Raw genomic sequence first — 21489 nt, 5'->3', positions numbered from 1 at the left:
AAGCAACCAAGTTGGGGACTCCATCAAGACTGTTGGAAAAATATTTTGTCTTGTTAAACACCCTTTTTTGGTTACTACATGATTCCATATGTGTTATTATCACTATTATTCTACAATGTAGAAAATAGTAAAAAGGAAGAAAAACCCTTGAATGAGTAGGTGTGTCCAAACGTTTGACTGGTACTGTACATTACACTACTAGTCAGAAATTCCACTATATTCGTCAAGTACAGGAAATGAGGCCATAATACGTGTTACCCCTTCCCTTTTGCTTGTATATCTACCGCTGTCAAGCTCTGACAATAGATTTTGTGGTGCATGTGAGATTGAAAGCAATCATTTGATATGCCTCATATGCCACCCAAATGCAAGCTTGCCCGGTCTCCCCTGTTGTTGGACAAAGGGGAGGTGTATAATGTTCACCTAGATGCTCTGTACTTGATTTCAGAAGTGTGACTCCCCTACTCCTCCAGAGGTAAAGCTTGAAGTGAGTATGGATGGAGAAGTGGTGTTTGAATTATGATAGGGTGTCTAAGGTGTCTTGGTTCACACAATATTCATTCTGTGTATTGCAGGCTATTTCCCATAGATATTCAAACAGGGTATTTTATTGTGACACGTCACACCTCTGAGACACACTGCTGGTGATAGGCCAATTGATGGCCTTTACAATAGTATGAGATAGTGTAATCTAATGGTATACTCTGTTGATAGGCCATCCTTTATTATATAAACTTGCTTGTTGCTTCAATCTGGTACTGTGAAATAGAGGATAGAATAACATATATCCAGAGATTATACAGTGCATTCGGAAAGTATTCAGACCCCTTCAATATTCCAAATTTTGTTACGTTACAGCCTTATTCTGAATTTGATTAAATTGTAATTTTTCATCATGATTCTACACACAATACTCCACAATGACAAAGCAAAAACAGATTTTTAGAAATGTTTGCGCATTTATAAAAAATAAACTGAAATATAACATTTATATAAGTATTCGGACCCTTTACTTAATACTTTGTTGAAGCACCTTTCGCAGTGATTACATCCTTGAGTCTTCTTGGGTATTACGCTGCAAGCTTTGCACGCCTGTATTTGGGGAGTTTCGCCCATTCTCCTAGGAAGAGTCTTGGTGGTTCCAAACGTCTTCCATTTAAGGATGATGGAGGCCACTGTGTTCTTGGATTTTCAATGCTGCAAACATTTTTTGATACCCTTTCCCCGATTTGTGCCTCGACACAATCCTGTCTCGGAGCTCTATGGTCAATTCCTTTGACCTCATGGCTTGGTTTTTGCTCTGACATGCACTGTCAACTGTGGGACCTTATATAGACAAGTGTGTGCCTTTCCAAATCATGTCCAGTCAATTGAATTTACCACAGGTGGACTCCAAGTTGTAGAAACATCTCAAGGATGGTCAATGGAAATAGGATGCACCGGAGCTCAATTTCGAGTCTCATAGCAAGGTGTTTGAATACTTATGTAAATATGGTATTTCTGTTTTTTGTTTTTAATACATTTGCAAACATAAAAAAAAAAAAAAAAATTAAACTGGATCTTGCTTTGTCATTATGGGGTATTGTGTGTAGATTGATGAGTGGAAAAAAAATAACGTAATTGATTTTAAAATAAGGCTGTAACGTAACAAAATGTTGAGAAGGTGAAGGGGTCTGAACACTTTACGAATGCTCTCTATAGCCAGAGATGATTATATGTCCACCGTTAGATGAAGCCTGAGTCTTTTAATTCTGTACCTTCATCATTTGCTTTCTTTCTCATACATGGCTCAGATATGTACCTTAACACAGATGGTGTTTCTCTCCCTGTGTCTCTGTTTTGTCTGTCTAGCCACCCACTCAGAACATGCCCATGGGCCCTGGTGGGATGAACCAGAGTGGAGCACCTGGCCCCCAGCCCCCCCACGGACACAACATGCCCTCGGAGGGCATGGTCAGCGGCGGCCCCACTGCCCCACACATGCAGAACCAGATGAACGGACAGATGCCTGGTAAGTGACCTCTCCGTCACCACCTCCCTCTGTCCCTTTCTCACTCACGAGGGTTGCCTAGCAACACCACAGATCTGGGATGGGAGGGGATGGTGCTCTGCTAAACGATGATGTCACTCGTCGGTCTGTGAGCTCTGGTGGTCTTCTAAGAGAAGGAGCAGTCAGATGTGTCATGATTCCTCCGGAACTAGCCACACTGGGAGCCAAATTTGAAACTCAATTATGAAAACAATGGAGCAGGGTGAAAAAGTATCTTATTAAAACACGATTTAAATGTATTTTTGGAAGGCCTGTGGTCATCATTCATGTAATACATCAAATATTAACATCAGACAGTATTGGGGAGCTATTTCATGTATTTTTTTTTCACTGTTACATTATTTTCCCGGTTCAATCATATAGCAACCCTATATGCTTTGCAGCCCTGGTGTAACTGAGAGGAAGGGCAGAGCAGACCGTCATATGCCCCTAAATATTTTGTTCAGTACTTCTAGAGTGAAATAAATCTCACATCTCTGCTGTTTGCCAGCGAGGTTGTTCGGCTACATTGTATCGTTATTTACTCTTCAGCTCTCACTGGTGTACAAGTGATACATTGGATAATTTTGCTTGACTGTGAGAACGACAAGTTTCGCACTGTGTGTTCTGAAGGTTTGTATAAAAATAAAGTGTTGGAATAGCCTATAGGCCTACTATAGTGATTGGATCCCCCTCTCTAAAACTCTCCCTTCTGAACTAGCGCGCTATCCAGAGCATAACCTGCCACCTGATCTACAGCCCAGACCACTCCACTGCTTTGGTCTCCCATCAGGTTGAAGAAATCAGGCAAATCACCCCCTACAGTCGATTGACGCACCGGTGCGTAACATAATAAAATCCCCATCAAAATCCGTCAGTTTAAGCTAGAGATGTTTTTTTTTTTGCATCGGATGCGTCTCAATCCATCGCATGCGCCGATGTCGCACTCCCTCATCTGTGGCGAAAGGTAGCAGAGCTAGAGCGGTGTTTGTCAGACCATGAGACATCCCAAAACTATTATGAACACTCTATGGAAAGGGGAGACTCATGAACAGGATGATGGTCTCTAATTTGCTTTACAACCCCCCCACAAGTGTCAGAGAACTCGTCTGAAGTATGTACCGTCGATGTACAAACTTCTGTTTGTAGCTTCTGAACCATTTGGGCTGCAAACTAATGGGGCCCCACAAGTGTCACGGAACTCGTCTGAAGTTAACCTGTACCGTTTTCATTTTTTTATTATGAAAGTACGAATGTAGTTTTGTGCCTACCCTAAAAAGGGTTAAATATGTGTAAAAAAATATATATACAATACCAGTCAAAAGTTTGGACACCTACTCATTCCAGGGTTTTTCTTTATTTTTACTATTTTCTACATTGTAGAATAATAGTGAAGACATCAAAACTATGAAATAACACATGGAATCATGTAGTAATCAAAAAACGAATATAAATATATTTTATATTTGAGATTCTTCAAAGTAGCCACCCTTTGCCTTGATGACAGCTTTGCACACTCTCAACCAGCTTCATGAGGAATGCTTTTCCAACACTCTTGAAGTAGTTCCCACATATGCTGAGCACTTGTTGGCTGTTTTTCCTTCACTCTACGGTCCCACTCATCCCAAACCCTCTCAATTGGGTTGAGGTCTGGTGATTTTGGAGGCCAGGTCATCTGATGAGTTTGCAAAACAAATGGCCACTGGATTGATGCAAATAATCATGATATCATTCTGCCAGGTAGGCATAGGCTAACTTTGTAGTTAATGTTTAACCCCTTACAGTCGACATAAAAAAAATCAATCTGTCTTAAGCTAGAGATATGTTTGCATGTGCTGCGTCTGAATCCACCGCATCTACCACTGCATCTGCGGTGGAAGGTGTCCAAGTTACAAGTTGTTTGTCAGACCATGAGACATCCCGAAAATCGGTCTTCTCACAAACGTCTGTAGCGTCCGAATGAGTTGGCCTTCAAAGTGAAAACATGTTTTTAGATTTTTTTTGCCAATTTATTGACAACACCCCTGAGTCAATACATCTAATAGCTAAATGATCATGGTGTGATCATTTTAAAACGATTAAGGGTGAATTGAGAAGGTTTTTGGGAAATCGTTTCCATCTCTACCAGAAGACCGTTATCGTTTAGCATCATTGCTAATGGCTACACAAAGTGTAAACGCACGGCACACACATGGGCATTTGTTTAAATTATTTTCTAAGTTAATTCCCTACTAAGTACACATTTTTGGGGGAATGTTGTTGAATTCTGTTTTAATGTCTGGATTCAGTGATTCTGTCTGCGTTCTCCACAACGCATATTTTGTAGGGCCTTACTATTCTGAACAACTCCCCATATGGGCAGGTGTGGAATAGAAAGGTTGGTAAGGTATTTGTCTGACTTTTTCTTGTTTGTTTCTATATGTTTTGTGAGCTGTGCTAAGATTCCCTCTTAGGTCAATAAACGTGAATCGGAATTGTTTTCCGCCTTTCCATCATATAACTGTCATGATTCAAATGCACTGCTATAGTTTAATTCAATCAAAGTTTAAAGAGCAACTGGTAGAAAACATCCTATGTGGCATTGATGTTAGTCAAATATTTATTCTAGTGTTAAAATTGACTACAAAGTGTAAATATGATACTTTTGGTCATAAAGTCAGTCTCGTCCAAATCTGAGATTTGTGAGTTAATTAGGAAAAAATAGTATGTCACGGGATGAAAGATACTGTAACAGTTTTCCTTGGGTTTAATTCAATCATGCCCACAGCTGGCAGCAATTTCGGAGCGCAGCTGCACGCCACCCGATCGTAATGCCCATGGTCAATTTGGTTTGACATTCCATATCCCTACAGGAATAGTTACGGACCATCAGTAAATTACACAATGTACATAGGACAATCTTTTAAAATGTTAATAGCTCCAAATTTCAACTACTTAACCTCAAACCAAATATAAATTGTAGAAATTCATAAACAGATATTTTGAACATTTAATGAGACAACTAAAAGTGCAATTATTAGTTGGTTTACAACATGAAAACATTGTCCCATTTACATTGTGTAATTATCAGTCGCATGTTTTACACTTTTTATCAAGCTGTTGCTGATTGCTTCTGTTTATGCCAAATCATTTGACAGCTGTAGGTTTAGATTTCTCGTTTCCTAACATTATTTCTTTACAATTTTCTGTAGCGAATAGAGAAGACTATATACCCATCACATCCACCATTATGAAAATGAATTCCTCATGTGTGTTTAACTCATGTGTGCTTGGTTCTGGATTGGAAAGGTGTGAAACGTATCAACGAGAGAAAGAAGCCAATTCAATCTTATCGTAGAAGCTCTCTCTAGTTTATGATCTTTCGCACTCTGCATGCCATGAAGGAGAAAATAATAGCATCATTAAAGCGGGGCTGGACTTGATTTAGCCTCGGTTTTAATTCTCCTTATTAGGAAATTCAACAGAACGAAATTTGGGTCTTGGAGGCGTGCTTTGATGTGGGGGTGTGTGTTCGAACGTGGGAAGCACTTGTACTTTCACTCTGCCAAAACAATACACAGTTAGTCACTCACCCTTCTAGATTGAAGGGTAATGAATAATGATAGTAAAAAGCTTTGGAGCACCTTCAATTAAATGTTGGGGAAAAAGGCAAACTCAGCTCCATCATTCATTCCAAAACAACTGAAATTGGCAACAACTTTAATTACTTTTTCATTGGCAAGATTAGCAAACTTAGGCATGAGATGCCAGCAAGAAACACTGACACCACATCCAAGTATATCTGACCAAATTATGAAAGGCAAGAATTGTAAAGTAAGTCTGGAAGAGGTGAAAAATGATTGTCTATTAACTATGACAAGCCACTGGGGTCTGACAACTTGGATGGAAAATTACTGAGGATAATAGTGGACGATATTGCCACTCCTATTTGCCACATCTTCAATTTAAGCCTACTAGAAGGTGTGTGCCCTCAGGCCTGAAGGGAAACAAAAGTCATTCTGCTACCTAAGAATAGTAAAGCCCCCTTTACTGACTCAAATAGCCCACCTATATACAATGCTATTTTACATTTAAATAAATTGACAACAGACTTTTTGGCACGCTTATAGGGAAGGATATTCCCCTTACTTTTTTCAGTCTTTCCTAACGACATGCCACTGGCTTTGAGTAAAGCCAGTGTGTCTATGTATGTGGATGACTATACACGTCAGCTACCAAGCAACTGAAATGCAGTTAGTTTTAGAATAGGTGGCATGGAATAAATTGATCCTAAGTATTTCAGTAGGGGGAAAGCATTGTATTTGGGACAAATCATTCACTAAACCTTGTAATTAATAATGTGGAAATTGAGCAAGTTGAGGTGACTAAACCACTTGGAGTAACCCTGGATTGTAAACTGTCATGGTCAAAACATATTGATACAACAGTAGCTAAGATGGGGAGAAGTCTGTCCATAATAAAGCACTGCTCAACCTTAACAGTTGCCACACAGAGGGAAAATTGCAATTGGCTCAGAACAGGGCAGCACGGCTGGCCCTTGGATGTACACAGAGAGCAAACATTAATACTATGCATGTCAATCTCTCCTGGCTCAAAGTGGAGGAGAGATTGACTTCATCACTACTTGTATTTGTAAGAGGTATTGACATGTTGAAACTAAGCACTGAGCTGTCTGTTTAAACGACTAGCACACAGCTTAGACACCCATGCATACCCCACAAGACATGCCACCAGAGGTCTCTTCACAGTCCCCAAGTCCAGAACAGACTATGGGAGGCGCACAGTGCTACATAGAGCCATGACTACATGGACCTCTATTCCACATCAGGTAACTGATGCAAGCATTAGAATCAGATTTTTTTAAAAATATATAGATAAAAATACACCTTATGGAACAGTGGGGACTGGGAAGCAACACAGGCACATCACACATAACATACGAACTATACACACACGTAGATATGGATTCTGTGTTGTAGATATATTTGCACTGATGCCCACTCACTGACATAATCTCCCTCGCTTCTAAACCGGCATTGGCCAGTTTCTGGACTGTCGCGGTCCTGATGCTGTGATTTGTGTATGTAGTTGTTCCCGCTGCCCTGCAGATCTTAGGTAGAAGTGCTGCCAGATAGTTCATGCCCATCGGCTCTGATGGGTACCAGATCGAGTCCCCGATACACACTCCTCTCCTTAGGTGGAGATAAAATTAAAGGGCTTTCTCTGGGCATTTTGATAGATATTTTTCCAGTGATGCCACCGGGCATAGTGGGTTCCCTGGCTGCTCGAATATGAATCCCCTCTTGGACTCCCTGCCCCTCTCCCTTGGGTCCAGAGGATTCTTTGTTGCCTCGTTATATGCGAGAGTGGCATATCTGAGAGGGAATGCGTTGTTATAATATTGTTTTCCAATAGCCTAATTACGAGTGCAACTTAAATAACACAAACAGGCTATGCACAACATACCTTAGACCGTTCTCGTCTGTTTTTACGAGGAATAAGTTGGGCTTTAGTTGTCTGTCCCTCTCTTTTCCTCTTCGACCCAGATGTAACTGGAGGTTGAACCACACTTTCTGGACCAGAACCCTTGGTGTACCGGGATTCAGAGCCTGGGAGTTTTGGAGCTGGGCCATGTCCTTATCGGTGATGGGAGGGTGTCTGTGATATATTTTCCTTGCTGCTTTAGATGTTTAATGTTTCCCAGAAATACATGATTCGAGGTGGTAAATTCGGTGTCCTTCATAAGGCACCAGATGCGACCGATGAGTGGGTCCTTTAGGAACCGGTTGAGCCCACCCCGGAGTGCCAGGTATCTACTAATGCTGTACTGCTCCCCCTTCCCATTTTGTACATCTCCATAAAACTATCGGTGAAGGATGTTAAACTCTTAGTGACAATTTTGAAGTCAAAACTTTCTTCTTCTCTGCTAGCCAGCCCACAAAGCAACGCACAGCCCAGTTTGTATTCTTAACTGTTTTGTTTCGTCGCTGCTTTTCTCTAGGTCATTCAATGCCGTATCCTCCAAATCTGCATGCCTGGGTATTATTGCCATCTGTTTTTCCCATTCATCCATAGTCATGCCGCCGAAAAAAATCAAAAGAAATGTTCCACTCATCCATTTTAGTTTTGGCAACAAAGTATCGATTTAGCCAGTCAACTGGATGTTGCTATGACAACTAACTCAATTTGCTGTCTTGCTCATTCGGACACGTTCACTTTATATGGGACGATGGAGATCGCAATTCCATATTGAAACAAAATTGAAAAGGTCGGAGAGACAGCAAGGTTTATACAAATCAAATGCTAGTCTAAAAGAAATGGGAGATAATGTCGAGATGCTTTTTATAGTGGAGATCAAGTTTATAATTGCCTGGCTGGGCTGGTGAGACAGTGGATTGCGCAGTCAGATGGAACAAAGTAAGTAGGCATTTCACCGTCATAGATTTAGCCGGTGGTAACTTGTGGAATAGACACCGGCTGGAATGCGGTTTTAACCAATCAGCATTCAGGATTAGACTCACCCGTTGTATAATGTACATTTAATAGAATATTTTAATTTAACAGTTCCATCTTAATCTCTGTACTGTATGGTAATATACAGTGGCTTGCGAAAATGTTCACCCCCTTGGCATTTTTCTTATTTTCTTGCCTTACAACCTGGAATTAAAACGGATTTTGGGGGTTTGTATCATTTGATATACACAACATGCCTACCACTTTGAAGATACAAAATATTTTTTATTATGAAACAAGAAATAAGACAAAAAAAAACAGAACTTGACTGTGCATAACTAAATCAAACCAAACTTTGTCACATGCGCCGAATACAACAACTGTAGACTTTACCGTGAAATGCTTACTCACAAGCCATTAACCAACAGTGCAGTTCAAGACTATTCACCCCCCCCCAAAGTCAGTACTTTGTAGAGGTACCTTTTCCAGCAATTACAGCTGCAAGTCTCAAAGCTTGGCACATCTAGCCACTGGGGTTTTTTCACATTCTTCAAGGCAAAACTGCTCCGGCTTTTTCAAGTTGGGTGGGTTCTGCTGGTGTACAGCAATCTTTAAGTCATACTACAGATTCTCAATTGGATTGAGGTCTGGCTTTGACTAGGCCATTCCAAGACATTTTAAATGTTTCCCCTTAAACCACTCGAGTGTTGCTTTAGCAGTATGCTTAGGGTCATTGTCCTGCTGGAAGGTGAACCTCCATCCCAGTCTCAAATCTTTGGAAGACTTTAACAGGTTTCCCTCAAGAATTTCCCTGTATCCATCATTCCTTCAATTCTGACCAGATTCCCAGTCTCTGCCGATGGAAAAACATCCCCACAGCATTATGCTGCCACCACCCTGCTTCACTGTGGGGATGTTTTTCTCAGGGTGATGAGGTGTTGGGTTTGTGCCAGACATAGCATTTTTCTTGATGGCCAAAAAGCAACATTTTTGTCTCATCTGAATGTGTGTGTAAGACCCCCTTCTTCCATATATTTGGGGAGTCTCCCACATGCTTTTGGTGAACACCAAACATGTTTGCTTATTTTTTTTCTTTAAGCAATGTCTTTTCTGGCCACTCTTCTGTAAAGCCCAGCTCTGTGTAGTGTACGGCTTAAGGTGGTCCTATGGACAGATACTCCAATCTCCACTGTGGAGCTTTGCAGCTCCTTCACGGTTATCTTTGGTCTCTTTGGTGCTCTGTGGGATGTTCAAAGTTTCAGATTTTTTTTATAACCCAACCCTGATTTTATTTAAACTTTTAACTAGGCAAGTCAGTTAAGAACAAATTCTTATTTTCAATGACGGCCTAGGAACAGTGGGTTCAGGGGCAGAACAACAGATTTTTACCTTGTCAGCTTGGGGATTCGATCTTGCAACCTTTCGGTTACTAGTCCAACGCTCTAACCACTAGGCTACCTGCCGCCCCGATCTGTACTTCTCCACAACTTTGTCCCTGACCTGTTTGGAGAGTTCCTTGGTCTTCATGGTGCCGCTTGCTTAGTGGTGTTACAGACTCTGGGGCCTTTCAGAGCGTGTGTGTGTGTATACATACATACATACATACATACATACACAAGTCCACTTGTGTGCAATCCTAGTGTCACATGATCTCTATATATATATATACACACACAGTGGGGAGAACAAGTATTTGATACACTGCCGATTTTGCAGGTTTTCCTACTTACAAAGCATGTAGAGGTCTGTAATTTTTATCATAGCTACACTTCAACTGTGAGAGACGACAAAAATCCAGAAAATCACATTGTATGATTTCGAAGTAATTAATTTGCATTTTATTGCATGACATAAGTATTTGATACATCAGAAAAGCAGAACTTAATATTTGGTACAGAAACCTTTGTTTGCAATTAGAGATCATACGTTTCCTGTAGTTCTTGACCAGGTTTGCACACACTGCAGCAGGGATTTTGGCCCACTCCTCCATACAGACCTTCAGGTTTCGGGGCTGTCGCTGGGCAATACGGACTTTCAGCTCCCTCCAAAGATTTTCTATTGGGTTCAGGTCTGGAGACTGGCTAGGCCACTCCAGGACCTTGAGATGCTTCTTAAGGAGCCACTTCTTAGTTGCCCTGGCTGTGTGTTTCGGGTCGTTGTCATGCTGGAAGAACCAGCCACGACCCATCTTCAATGCTCTTACTGAGGGAAGGAGGTTGTTGGCCAAGATCTCGCGATACATGGCCCCATCCATCCTCCCCTCAATACGGTGCAGTCGTCCTGTTCCCTTTGCAGAAAAGCATCCCCAAAGAATGATGTTTCCACCTCCATGCTTCACAGTTGGGATGGTGTTCTTGGGGTTGTACATTTTACATTTTTACATTTTAGTCATTTAGCAGACGTTCTTATCCAGAGCGACTTACAGTAGTGAATGCATACATTTCATACATTTTTTTTTCTGTGCTGGCCCCCCGTGGGAATCTGTACTCATCCTTCTTCTTCCTCCAAACACGGCGAGTGGAGTTTAGACCAAAAAGCTCTATTTTTGTCTCATCAGACCACATGACCTTCTCCCATTCCTCCTCTGGATCATCCAGATGGTCATTGGCAAACTTCAGACGGGCCTGGACATGCGCTGGCTTGAGCAGGGGGACCTTGCGTGCGCTGCAGGATTTTAATCCATGACGGCGTAGTGTGTTACTAATGGTTTTCTTTCAGACTGGTCCCAGCTCTCCTCAGGTCATTGACCAGGTCCTGTCGTGTAGTTCTGGGCTGATCCCTCACCTTCCTCATGATCATTGATGCCCCACGAGGTGAGATCTTGCATGGAGCCCCAGACCGAGGGTGATTGACCGTCATCTTGAACTTCTTCCATTTTCTAATAATTGCGCCAACAGTTGTTGCCTTCTCACCAAGCTGCTTGCCTATTGTCCTGTAGCCCATCCCAGCCTTGTGCAGGGCTACAATTTTATCCCTGATGTCCTTACACAGCTCTCTGGTCTTGGCCATTGTGGAGAGGTTGGAGTCTGTTTGATTGAGTGTGTGGACAGGTGTCTTTTATACAGGTAACGAGTTCAAACAGGTGCAGTTAATACAGGTAATGAGTGGAGAACAGGAGGGCTTCTTAAAGAAAAACTAACAGGTCTGTGAGAGCCGGAATTCTTACTGGTTGGTAGGTGATCAAATACTTATGTCATGCAATAAAATGCAAATGAATTACTTAAAAATCATACAATGTGATTTTCTGGATTTTTGTTATAGATTCCGTCTCTCACAGTTGAAGTGTAGCTATGATAAACATTACAGACCTCTACATGCTTTGTAAGTAGGAAAACCTGCAAAATCGGCAGTGTATCAAATACTTGTTCTCCCCACTGTGTGTATATATAGAGATCATGTGACACTTAGATTGCACACAAGTGGACTTTTTTTAACTAATTGTGTGACTTCTGAAGGTAATTGGTTGCACCAGATCTTATTTAGGGGCTTCATAGCAAAGGGGGTGAATACATATGCACACATCACTTTTCTGTGTTTTTTATTTTTTAGAATGTTTTGAAACAAGTAAAAAAAAATCATTTCACTTCACCAATTTGGACTATTTTCTGTATGTCCATTACATGAAATCCAAATAAAAATCCATTTAAATTACAGGTTGTAATGCAACAAAATAGTAAAAACGCCAAGGGGGTGAATACTTTTGCAAGGCACTGTATCATCCTGAAGGTTAAATGGTCTGTCCTTTTTTTCCCCAGGGCCCAATCACATGCCCATGCAGGGCCCCGGGCCTGGCCCCAACCAGCCTCCCAACATGCCTGGCAGTGGTGCCATGAACATGCCCCCTAGCAGCCACGGCTCCATGGGCGGCTACAACCACGCTGTGCCCTCGTCTCAGGGCATACCTGCCCAGGGCCAGATGAACATGACGCAGGGACAGGGACCCATGGGCAACTACGGACCCCGGCCCAACATGAACATGCAGCCTAACCAAGGTACAGGAAAGAGGGGGGAAAAAGTATAATTAATAGACCTTATCACCTCTCACACTGGACCTTCAGTTGTCCATCTATTGAGGATGACATCCACCCATAGAGCATTATATTATTTTTCTAAGTGGGTTCTGTAATGAAATATTGTGTGTATTTGTGTTGTTCCCACCCCAGGCCCCATGATGCACCAGCAGCCTCCCTCCCAGCAGTACAACATGCCCCCTGGGGGTGGCGGGCAGCACTACCAGGGCCAGCAGAATCCAATGGGCATGATGGGTCAGGTCAACCCAGGCAACCATGTCATGGGGCAGAGGCCCATGCCCCCTTACAGACCCCCACAGCAAGGTATGCTCCGCTCCACAGAGTGGACCACTGGGCCAAGAGCAAGGCGCTTGGTTTGACTTTACACAGGGCTGCAACCTCCTCTCCTGTACCTAACCCCTTCTCCTCTTCGTCTTTAAGTGGAGCTATCTTTCACTTCCACTGTCGTTGCTCACAGACGCAGGTAGCCCCATAACCATAGAAGGAACACTCACCCAGGCGCCCTGAAGGTTGTCAGTCCCAGCACTACTAAACTGTAGTTTGGTGACCAACGAGACTCACACAGGAGCTCTCTAGCAAATATGCGGCCAAAATTACAACTTCACTTCCTCGCCGAAATTACCCCCCAACAACACCTTGAATCTACCTGTGTGTGTGTTGTTTGCCGTGTGTGTATGTGTGTGTAGGACCCCCTCAGCAGTACCCAGGGCAGGAAGACTACTATGGGGACCAGTACAGTCACGCAGGACAGGGAGCTTCAGAAGGTAGGAGATCCAACCAACCGCTTGCTCGCTCGTAGAACCAACCAAACCTCTGCCTGTCTAAGGTTCACTTAGAGGAGCTGTGTTGAGGCATGGAGAAGGACAGAGGATGGAGTGCGTAACAAAGCAAAACAACATTGTGTGACAGACGGTGACCCTGTCCATCAGCTAAGGGAGTGGATCGTTCAGCACCACTTCACTCCCAAGCCTTATACAGAGCAACGACGGTTTATTCCGGTTCCTACGCGGTTATCTAGAACATTTGTGGAAGTAGAGAATGGAAGTCATCTATCTATTCAGTTGGACATTAGTCACTGTGCTCTGTAAGTCTGGCCTGAAGGAAGCTCTGATGTTCGGTTTGCCCGCCCACCGTCCCATTAGGGCTGTGCGTCGTCGATAAACAAATAGCTAGTTGGCTAGTTATTTTGTCGAACCCTGATCTTGTCAAGGTGGGACTCCAAATGCGTACAGCGATTCAAGCCTGGAAGTTGATCCCCGGTCGTGCTTTTAGCGGAAGCAGAGGTCCTACTTTAGCAGAAGCCCCACACACGAGTTAGCAGACTTGACAGATGTTGTGTTAAAGACTCCTGGCGGAAAATGAGATTAGTTGGACTGGGATGATTTCCCCAGTGATTTCCCACCCCTTCATAGTGATTTCGTGTCATAGCATCAACATAAACAAGTATTCTCAAATGAATAATTTTCTCTTGCATGTGTCAATCACTTTTTACCTTTGCTACTTTCTACTCCCTTTGAAACGTTGACACAGCACTCTCCAGTCTCCAATAGCTAGGTTGTACTCTTGATGGGAATTACAGGATTTTAAATATTGTTTTGGAAAAATATGTATATTCTCAAAAGAAAGTCGTTTATTTCCTCCCGTGATTAGTTTAACCTTTTGCAAAACTATATTTCTGAACATTTCTACACACACAGACACTGTGTGAAGCACAATAAATGTTTTTGGGTATATAACAATATTTTAATCCCCTGAATTTTCCCCCCATTGACTTCTATCTCCTCTAAAATGGACATGAAATAACATGTCTTCCTATCTCCCTGTGAAGTAATGCTATAGGTGATGGTGAGTACGGTTTGCTTTAGCCACCGTTTCCTGATCAAGGCTTTGATTTCTCAGAACAATAATACCACGGAGGTATCAATGTAGTTTCACAGAAATGTACGTAGGGAAAACTACACTAAAGCCATATAACTTATGCAACTTTTTTGTTGCTAAGGCTATGTTGTTCAATAACTGCAGTAGCCTGAATGCTTTCTTTTTACAATTAACATGCCTAAAATACACTTTCTACACCAGTATTATTTCTCCCAATTAGCCTTCCCTGGCCAGCTCAGTTCAGGTTAAGGGAGGTTGAGTTGAGTTGAGCGGCTGAAGCTTGCCGAGTCTGTGCTCTGTTTTCTGCCTCCCTAAACTTTTTTTTAATCATTCTTGATTTCTCACTCACAAATTTTTCATTTCTCATCAAGCTTTTTTCTTTTATTTTACTGCTCATAGCAGGTGTCAGGTAAGGATGCTGAAAAGGTGTCACTATAACAATTCTGTATATTAAAAACAAAACTCCTTCATGTTTCAATGGGCGTGCTCACAGTGTTGGTTCTTTTTCTCCTGTGGTTCTTGTCTTGTCTGCCAGAGCGAGACCCAGCAGCCAACCAACAGTCCCCCTATGAAAAAGATCATGGTTTGTTAACAGCCTAAATCAGTGTTTTCAAAACATTCGGATCAGGGTTGGGGTCAATTTCCTGTTCAGTTTAGTCAATTCAGGAAGTAAACTGAAATTCCAATCATAACGTTTTGATTTGGAATTTCTGTTTACCTCCGGAGTTGACTGAATCGAAATGGAATGGACCCCAACCCTGATTCTGGCCACACTAAGCACTGCTGTGCTGTCTGCTGTTATGTCGTCGAGCCTGGTTCAGATACTGTAATGTCACAGGTACTGTAATGTCTCTGTTGCCCCCCCCCCCCCCCGTAGGAAACGCCCAGTATGGCCAGCAGCAGGAGGCCTACCAGCAAGGTCCTCCTCAACAGCAGGGCTACCCCCCACAGCAGCAGTACCCCGGACAGCAGGGCTATCCTGGACAGCAACAGGGTTATGGTGGGTGGAAATACTCAGTCTCCCTTTGACTTTCTCTTTCTCTGTCAGTAGGAGGCACCATTTGCTTTCGATTTAGTTGTCTTGAAACATCAGTCCTTGATTCCAAATGGCACCAACCCAGAGCCTCCCGTATGTTTGCTGTACCACGCCACTGTTTTCCTAATTGACATTGTGCACTTTCAATGTCGCAGCAGCACAGTCAAGGCTACAGACACTGGCACGTTGATCAGAAGAGGGAGCTGGCAGATAATGTGCTGTGTTAGGTGACCCTCTAGTACTACGGTGGGTCACTGTACAGGCCTAGTCACTGTGTTATAGAAAGTAAGAGATGGAGTGCGAGAGAATGAGTGAAAGAGAAAGGAAAGGTCAGGCTTATGGGTAATCGCCCTTGGCAGTGTGTGCGAGTGGGCCTTCGCCCCTTCGTTTTTAAAATCCTGTCAGCTCTCGCTCTCTCAGCCAGAGGCATTTCTCTCATGTCAGTAATGAGCTGGTGGAGAGGCAGAGGCTGTGAGGTAGGCTTCATCTGCCACACGCTCGTTCACTCTCGCAGGCGGGCCCCCTCTAAGTTAAGCTTTGCGGCGTTGGCATTACGAGCGCCCTAACGATGTTGCGTGGCTCTCTTTTGACTTGGCCCCAGTCAGTCAGGCATCCTATCACTGATCAGCCGTTGGAATGCCTGATAGCACGGCGCTATGCGGCGGTACGGTAACACCAGTGCAACGGTAGTATTCAGAGGCTGTCCGATGAAGTGGTTTTTAATGAGGCTCCGCTTCTCTAATGAAGGCCCACGGAATCTCCTTGATGTCTCCTTGCATTAGACGACTTAACACCCAGCCCCGTCCCTGGTGCTGGCTACAGCTCCGGCTGCAGTTAGTCAGACTCTCTGACTCTCTCATTACAGAGAAGAGTAGGCCAGTGTTAGTGTGGAGCCAAACTTCAACGAATGGCCCAGGGCCCAACTTATACTACCCACTAGTCTCTCTCTCTGCCATGCCTCTGTCGGTCTGCCTGTCAGTGGATCTGTGTTCATGGGTAGATAGAGGTGGATTGACTCTAAGTGAGTTCCCCTGAAGCGCTCAATTGTGCAAGAATACGACGTGTCATAATGATTGACATCGATCAGCAAAATCTGGGAATCTAGCATGCTGTTACGCTCCCAGACACTGTACGTTATTGAACAGACAATGTCTATAATAATGTTGTTGTGTACCTATTTGGTGTGAAGAACAGTATCTTCATGTAATATTTCAGTCAGACGTCCATAACCTTTGATCTCTGTGTGTCCACCAGGTCCGTCCCAGGGAGCTCCAGGCCAGTACCCCCAGGGTTACCCCCAGGGCCAGGGGCAGCAGTACGGGGCCTACCGGGGCCCCCAGCCCGGCCCCCCTCAGGCCCAGCAACAACGCCCATACCCAGGCTACGACCAGGTGAGCATGAGCCCATGAGTAGGCAGGTCTTACTGTGTCCTTGTATGTTGGCTAAAGATGGATAGAAGTTAAAGATGAGATATAACATTTAGTTTATCCAGGGTTCAGGGAGTGTCCATAAGCAAGAGACCAGGGAGGAGTGGGTGTCTTGTGCATGCTGACGTTGTATGGGGAGTTTAATATATAATTCCTTAAACGGTTTGATGTGTTTAGCCAGCTTACAGCTTAGTATGGTTCTCCTCTGTTAGGAGAAACCTGCCTTCACAGTTGAGTTGTGAGTGGAAAAGAGTTTATAATATATTGCCTTGAATAATACAGCAAGTCAGAGCAGAGCAGGGTAATGTAGAATCTCTCCTCCCTAAATATAACATAGACCTTTGGGAGTGTTGACAGGGAGGGGAGAGCTACGTGTTGCCCTGTATTTTCTGTGGTCCTTTGCGGAGGCCACAGCTACACTTTGATTCTTTATCTTTGAATATTCAGGGACACATGAGGAAATAAAGACCCGGGGATTTGAACCCCTGACTAGCTCTGTAAGAAGCAAAGGTAATGGTTGCTGTGAAGACGTCACCTCAACGTCAAATCTGGACGTTTGACCTGTTCGCCTAGCCTTGATCTGCATTTATGTTTCTCCTCCTGTCTTCTGTTTAAACATCTGATTTCTTTACGTCTTTTTGTAACCAGGGGTCGAACTTTATGCTTGAGGTCTTCAAATATATCAAGCACAATCTGTAGGGGAACTTGAGAAAATGTAGATGGTTTGGAATTGACAAAATCAATCAAAAATACAGCTCACTGTACTTTGGCTAATATCCATATTTTTTTCATGCAATTACCTGCATTTAAATGTTTTGTGTCATTTATTAATAATTATGCACTGTGTAGAAATAGTATTTGATCAAAGTAATAGTCAAATTGAAACTGAAAATCTGAAATATGTAACTAATGACAATTGTATTCCTAAAGAGCAGCCACTTTCGACCCCTGTTTAGAAATGAACCTTTAAAATACCAACAAAAACATATCCCTCCTATCATATTAAATGCACAAGTCACAGAGCAGCATTTTGCCTAATGCTACAGTATACTAATAAGAAGTTGCGTCCCTCCTTTCATTAGCTTTTCTGAGGCCATGCTGCCACCTGCTGGTTAAATCCAGCCAATGCAGCCAAACAGGAATAGTCTGCATCTGTAACATAAGGTTGAAAGCTACCACAGATGTGCTTGTTTGCATCCTATTTAGATATATAAATATGAGCTTTTCTCAAGTAAATGTCTGTTTGTTCAGAATGAGAAGTCATTCAGATGTGTCCATTTACAGTACTTTCTTCCTTCCTCCACAGGGTCAATATGGAAATTACCAGCAATGAGAGATGGTCATGGCAGTCAACAAGAGCCCTGCTCTGACCTCTAACCTCTAAACTCGGCTGCAGCTCACTGAGACACCCTCTCTTTCTCTCACACACACACACACACACACACACACACACACACACTTTGTGGTCCTTATGTGAAAAGTGTAATTTTTGTTAATGTCGATAATGAGATGATTTTGTCCACTTCCATCACTTCGCTTCTGGTCTGTGTTAGTCTCAAAGCAGTGATGCCTTAAAACGAAACAGAGCTGCCTTATACAGAGCCCTGCAGATTGTGAAATGGGCAAAAATAACAAGTTACATTCATTTTTGGGATATAACAGGACAGAATTGTACAGAACTGAACTTCACACTCATGTAGTGCAATGTTTCTCCATCCAATAGCCCCCCCGTTCATAAAAAGCAATAATGCCAATGGGAGGGGTGGGACAGAGGTGGCGTGAGGAGATCTTGCATCTGAAACAAAATTCTGTTAGGCCATGGTACATGTCAACGTGTGTGATGATGTAAAAATCTATTTTATGCTTTTTAGATTAAGCTAACTTTGTATAAGAATTTGGAGACTAGTATCGTTAAATATTTTTTTTTAAACTGTCTATTGATGTCTTTTTTTGTTGTCGTGATGACATTGTATTCATCCCCCATTTTGTTTGTTCTTTTGTTATTTGTTCCCCCTGAATTCTCTTTGCTTCTTCAGTGACTTGTACAAAGAATATGTGCTTGGGGTGAACAAATTGGATGCCTTGGTTTTATGAATGGATTGTACATAGAAAGCCCTCAAACAAACACCCATCTGAAGCATCAGTGCTGAAACATTATTTCTTTGGACAGCAGAACCAGAACATGACCTGTGAGTGGGGCTGAATTCTGACTTGAGAGATACAGTGCATTCAGGAAAGTTTTCAGACCCCTGACTTTTTCCACATCTTGTTACTTTACAGCCTTATTCTAAAACGTATAAAATTGTTTTTTCCCCCTCAATCTACACAATGGAAATATCACATTAACATAAGTATTCAGAACCTTTACTCAGTACTTTGTTGAAGCATCTTTGGCAGTGATTACGGCCTTGAGTCTTCTTGGGTATGTATTTGGGGAGTTTATCCGATTCTTCTCTGCATATCCTCAAGCTCTGTCAGGTTGGATGGGGAGCGTCGCTGCATAGCTATTTTCAGGTCTCCAGAGATGTTCGATCGGGTTCAACTCCAGGCTTTCAGAGACTTGTCCAGAATCCACTCCTGTGTTGTCTTGTCCTTGTGCTTAGGGTTGTTGTCCTGTTGGAAGGTGAACCTTTGCTCCAGTATTGAGGTCCTGATCGCTCTGGAGCAGGTTTTCATCAAGGATCTCTCTGTACTTTGCTCCATTCATCTTTCCCCCCTTCATCTTTCCCTCAATCCTGATTAGTCTACCAGTCCCTGCTGGTGAAAAACATCCCTACATGATGCTGCCAGGTTTCCTCCAGCTTGGCATTCAGGCCAATGAGTTCAATCTTGGTTTCATCAGACCAGAGAATCTTGAATCCTATAGGTGCCTTTTGGCATCTCCAAGTGGGCTGTCGCGCCTTTTACTGAGGAGTGGCTTCCTTCTGACCACTACCTTAAAGGCCTGCTCGGTGGAGAGCTGCAGAGATGGCTGTCCTCCTGGAACATTCTCCCATCTCCACAGAGGAACTCTGGAGCTCTGTCAGAATGACCATTGGGTTCTTGGTCACCTCCCTGACCAAGGCCCTTCTCTCCCGATTGCTCAGCTCTAGGAAGAGTCTTGGTGGTTCCAAACTTCCATTTAAGAATGGAGGCCACTGTGTTCTTGGGGACCTTCAATGCTACAGAAATGTTTTGGTACCCTTCCTCAGATCTGTGCTTTGACACAATCCTGTCTCAGAGCTCTATGGACAATTCCTTCTATCTTATGGCTTGGTTTGTGCTCTGACATGCATTGTCAACTGTGGGACCTTATATAGACAGGTGTGTGCCTTTCCAAATCATGTCCAATCAATTGAATTTACCACAGCTGGACTCCAATCAAGTTGCAGAAACATCTCAAGGATGATCAATGGAAACAGGATGCACCTGAGCTCAATTGCGAGTCTCATAGCAAAGGGTCTGAGTAGTTATGTAAATAAGGTATTTCTGTAAAAAAAAAATATCAATTTGAAAACATTTCTAAAAACCTGTTTTCACTTTTTAAATATGGGGTATTGTGTGTAGATTGAGGATTTTTTTTATTTAATCAATTTTAGAATAAGGCTGTAACGTTACAAATTATGGAAAAAGTGAAGGTGTGTAAATACTTTCCGAGTGCACTGTATGTGTATAAAACCGCGCTGAGCCCATACTCCAAAAGTGTCTGATTTAGGAGAGCTGAATTGGGATCAGTTTTTCTTTGGCAATCACAATGTGAAGGACTACATGGACCCTAGATCAGCACTCCTACTCTGAGACGCTTTATGAATAGGGCACCTGAATGCTTCCAATGCCCCCTGCTTCTCCTAAAGGTTTAAGTTAGTAGCATCTACAGTATCTGTTGTCAGAATATGGCCTTGGCGCTTCAGTGTGCTCTGTTTTTGGACAGCTGGTTAAGAGCTTTATTTAGTTGGGGGATATTCCAAACATATGTCTTAATGTACATCCGACACAGATCTCTGTTCCATGTGATGGAGAATAGTGTCTGCTCGATACATAACATTTTTTATTTGCAACTTTATGAACATTATGTCCATACTGAATATTCCCATTATGGGTCTGAGGGAGTGCTTTGACCACAGACTGTCCAATCAGACTCAGTTGTACATTCAGTATAATCAGTCCCACATAAGCTTCTTTCAGTCTGGAGTCTTCTTTACAATGACGTAAGCCATTTTCCCCCCAGAATAAACTTGTAATTCAAAGTGTCATGTATGTTACCACCAACCGAATGTGAGTTAGGTACAATATTACATAAAACACTCAGAGGGAGTGTCTTGTGAGGTTTGAGATACATTTCCATTAATGTCATGCAACATCTTATGCTTGTACAGACTTTAGTTGTGTTATTCTATTAAACCTTGGGCTTGATAGACTATTACTACATGGACACACCATGCACATGTTACAGAGAAGAGAAGTATATCATTGATTTCCAGTCAGCCTCAAAAATACTAACCTTGGTATACTGTAGTACATATCTTGTAATGTTTTGTTTTTCATTCAGCACCCTGTAGCCAATATGATGGGGTCGTTACTGTAAGTGTCATTGTGATGTTAAATGGTACAGTATGTCACTCTGGAAAAACTGCAACAATAAATTGCTAGAATTTT

The 21489-nt window shown here is 42.7% G+C and overlaps 1 protein-coding gene across 8 annotated transcripts in view; it reads left to right on the top strand.

Annotated features, from left to right (window-relative positions):
- The window catches only part of LOC106599684 (SS18 subunit of BAF chromatin remodeling complex), a 25525-nt gene extending 4036 nt beyond the window's left edge, over positions 1-21489 (top strand). For 2 of the 8 annotated variants that reach the window (XM_014190982.3, XM_014190975.3), the window contains exons 4-12: positions 449-487; positions 1852-2011; positions 12238-12474; positions 12646-12816; positions 13200-13277; positions 14927-14974; positions 15269-15391; positions 16682-16818; positions 18161-21489. In XM_014190982.3, coding sequence (XP_014046457.1) covers positions 449-487; positions 1852-2011; positions 12238-12474; positions 12646-12816; positions 13200-13277; positions 14927-14974; positions 15269-15391; positions 16682-16818; positions 18161-18187 — 1020 coding nt within the window. In that variant the 3' untranslated portion in view covers positions 18188-21489. Of the gene's footprint in view, positions 1-448; positions 488-1851; positions 2012-12237; positions 12475-12645; positions 12817-13199; positions 13278-14926; positions 14975-15268; positions 15392-16681; positions 16819-17301; positions 17365-18160 lie in introns of all 8 variants that reach the window. The other 6 variants (XM_014190978.3, XM_014190977.3, XM_014190979.3 and 3 more) reach the window with 6 other exon arrangements.

Source organism: Salmo salar, chromosome 03 (genome assembly GCF_965601325.2).
Source record: "Salmo salar chromosome 03, fSalSal1, whole genome shotgun sequence".
In the NCBI taxonomy this organism is placed as follows: domain Eukaryota; kingdom Metazoa; phylum Chordata; class Actinopteri; order Salmoniformes; family Salmonidae; genus Salmo; species Salmo salar.
Note: the sequence above shows the minus strand (reverse complement) of the source record. Positions and strands in the feature narration are given on the sequence as shown.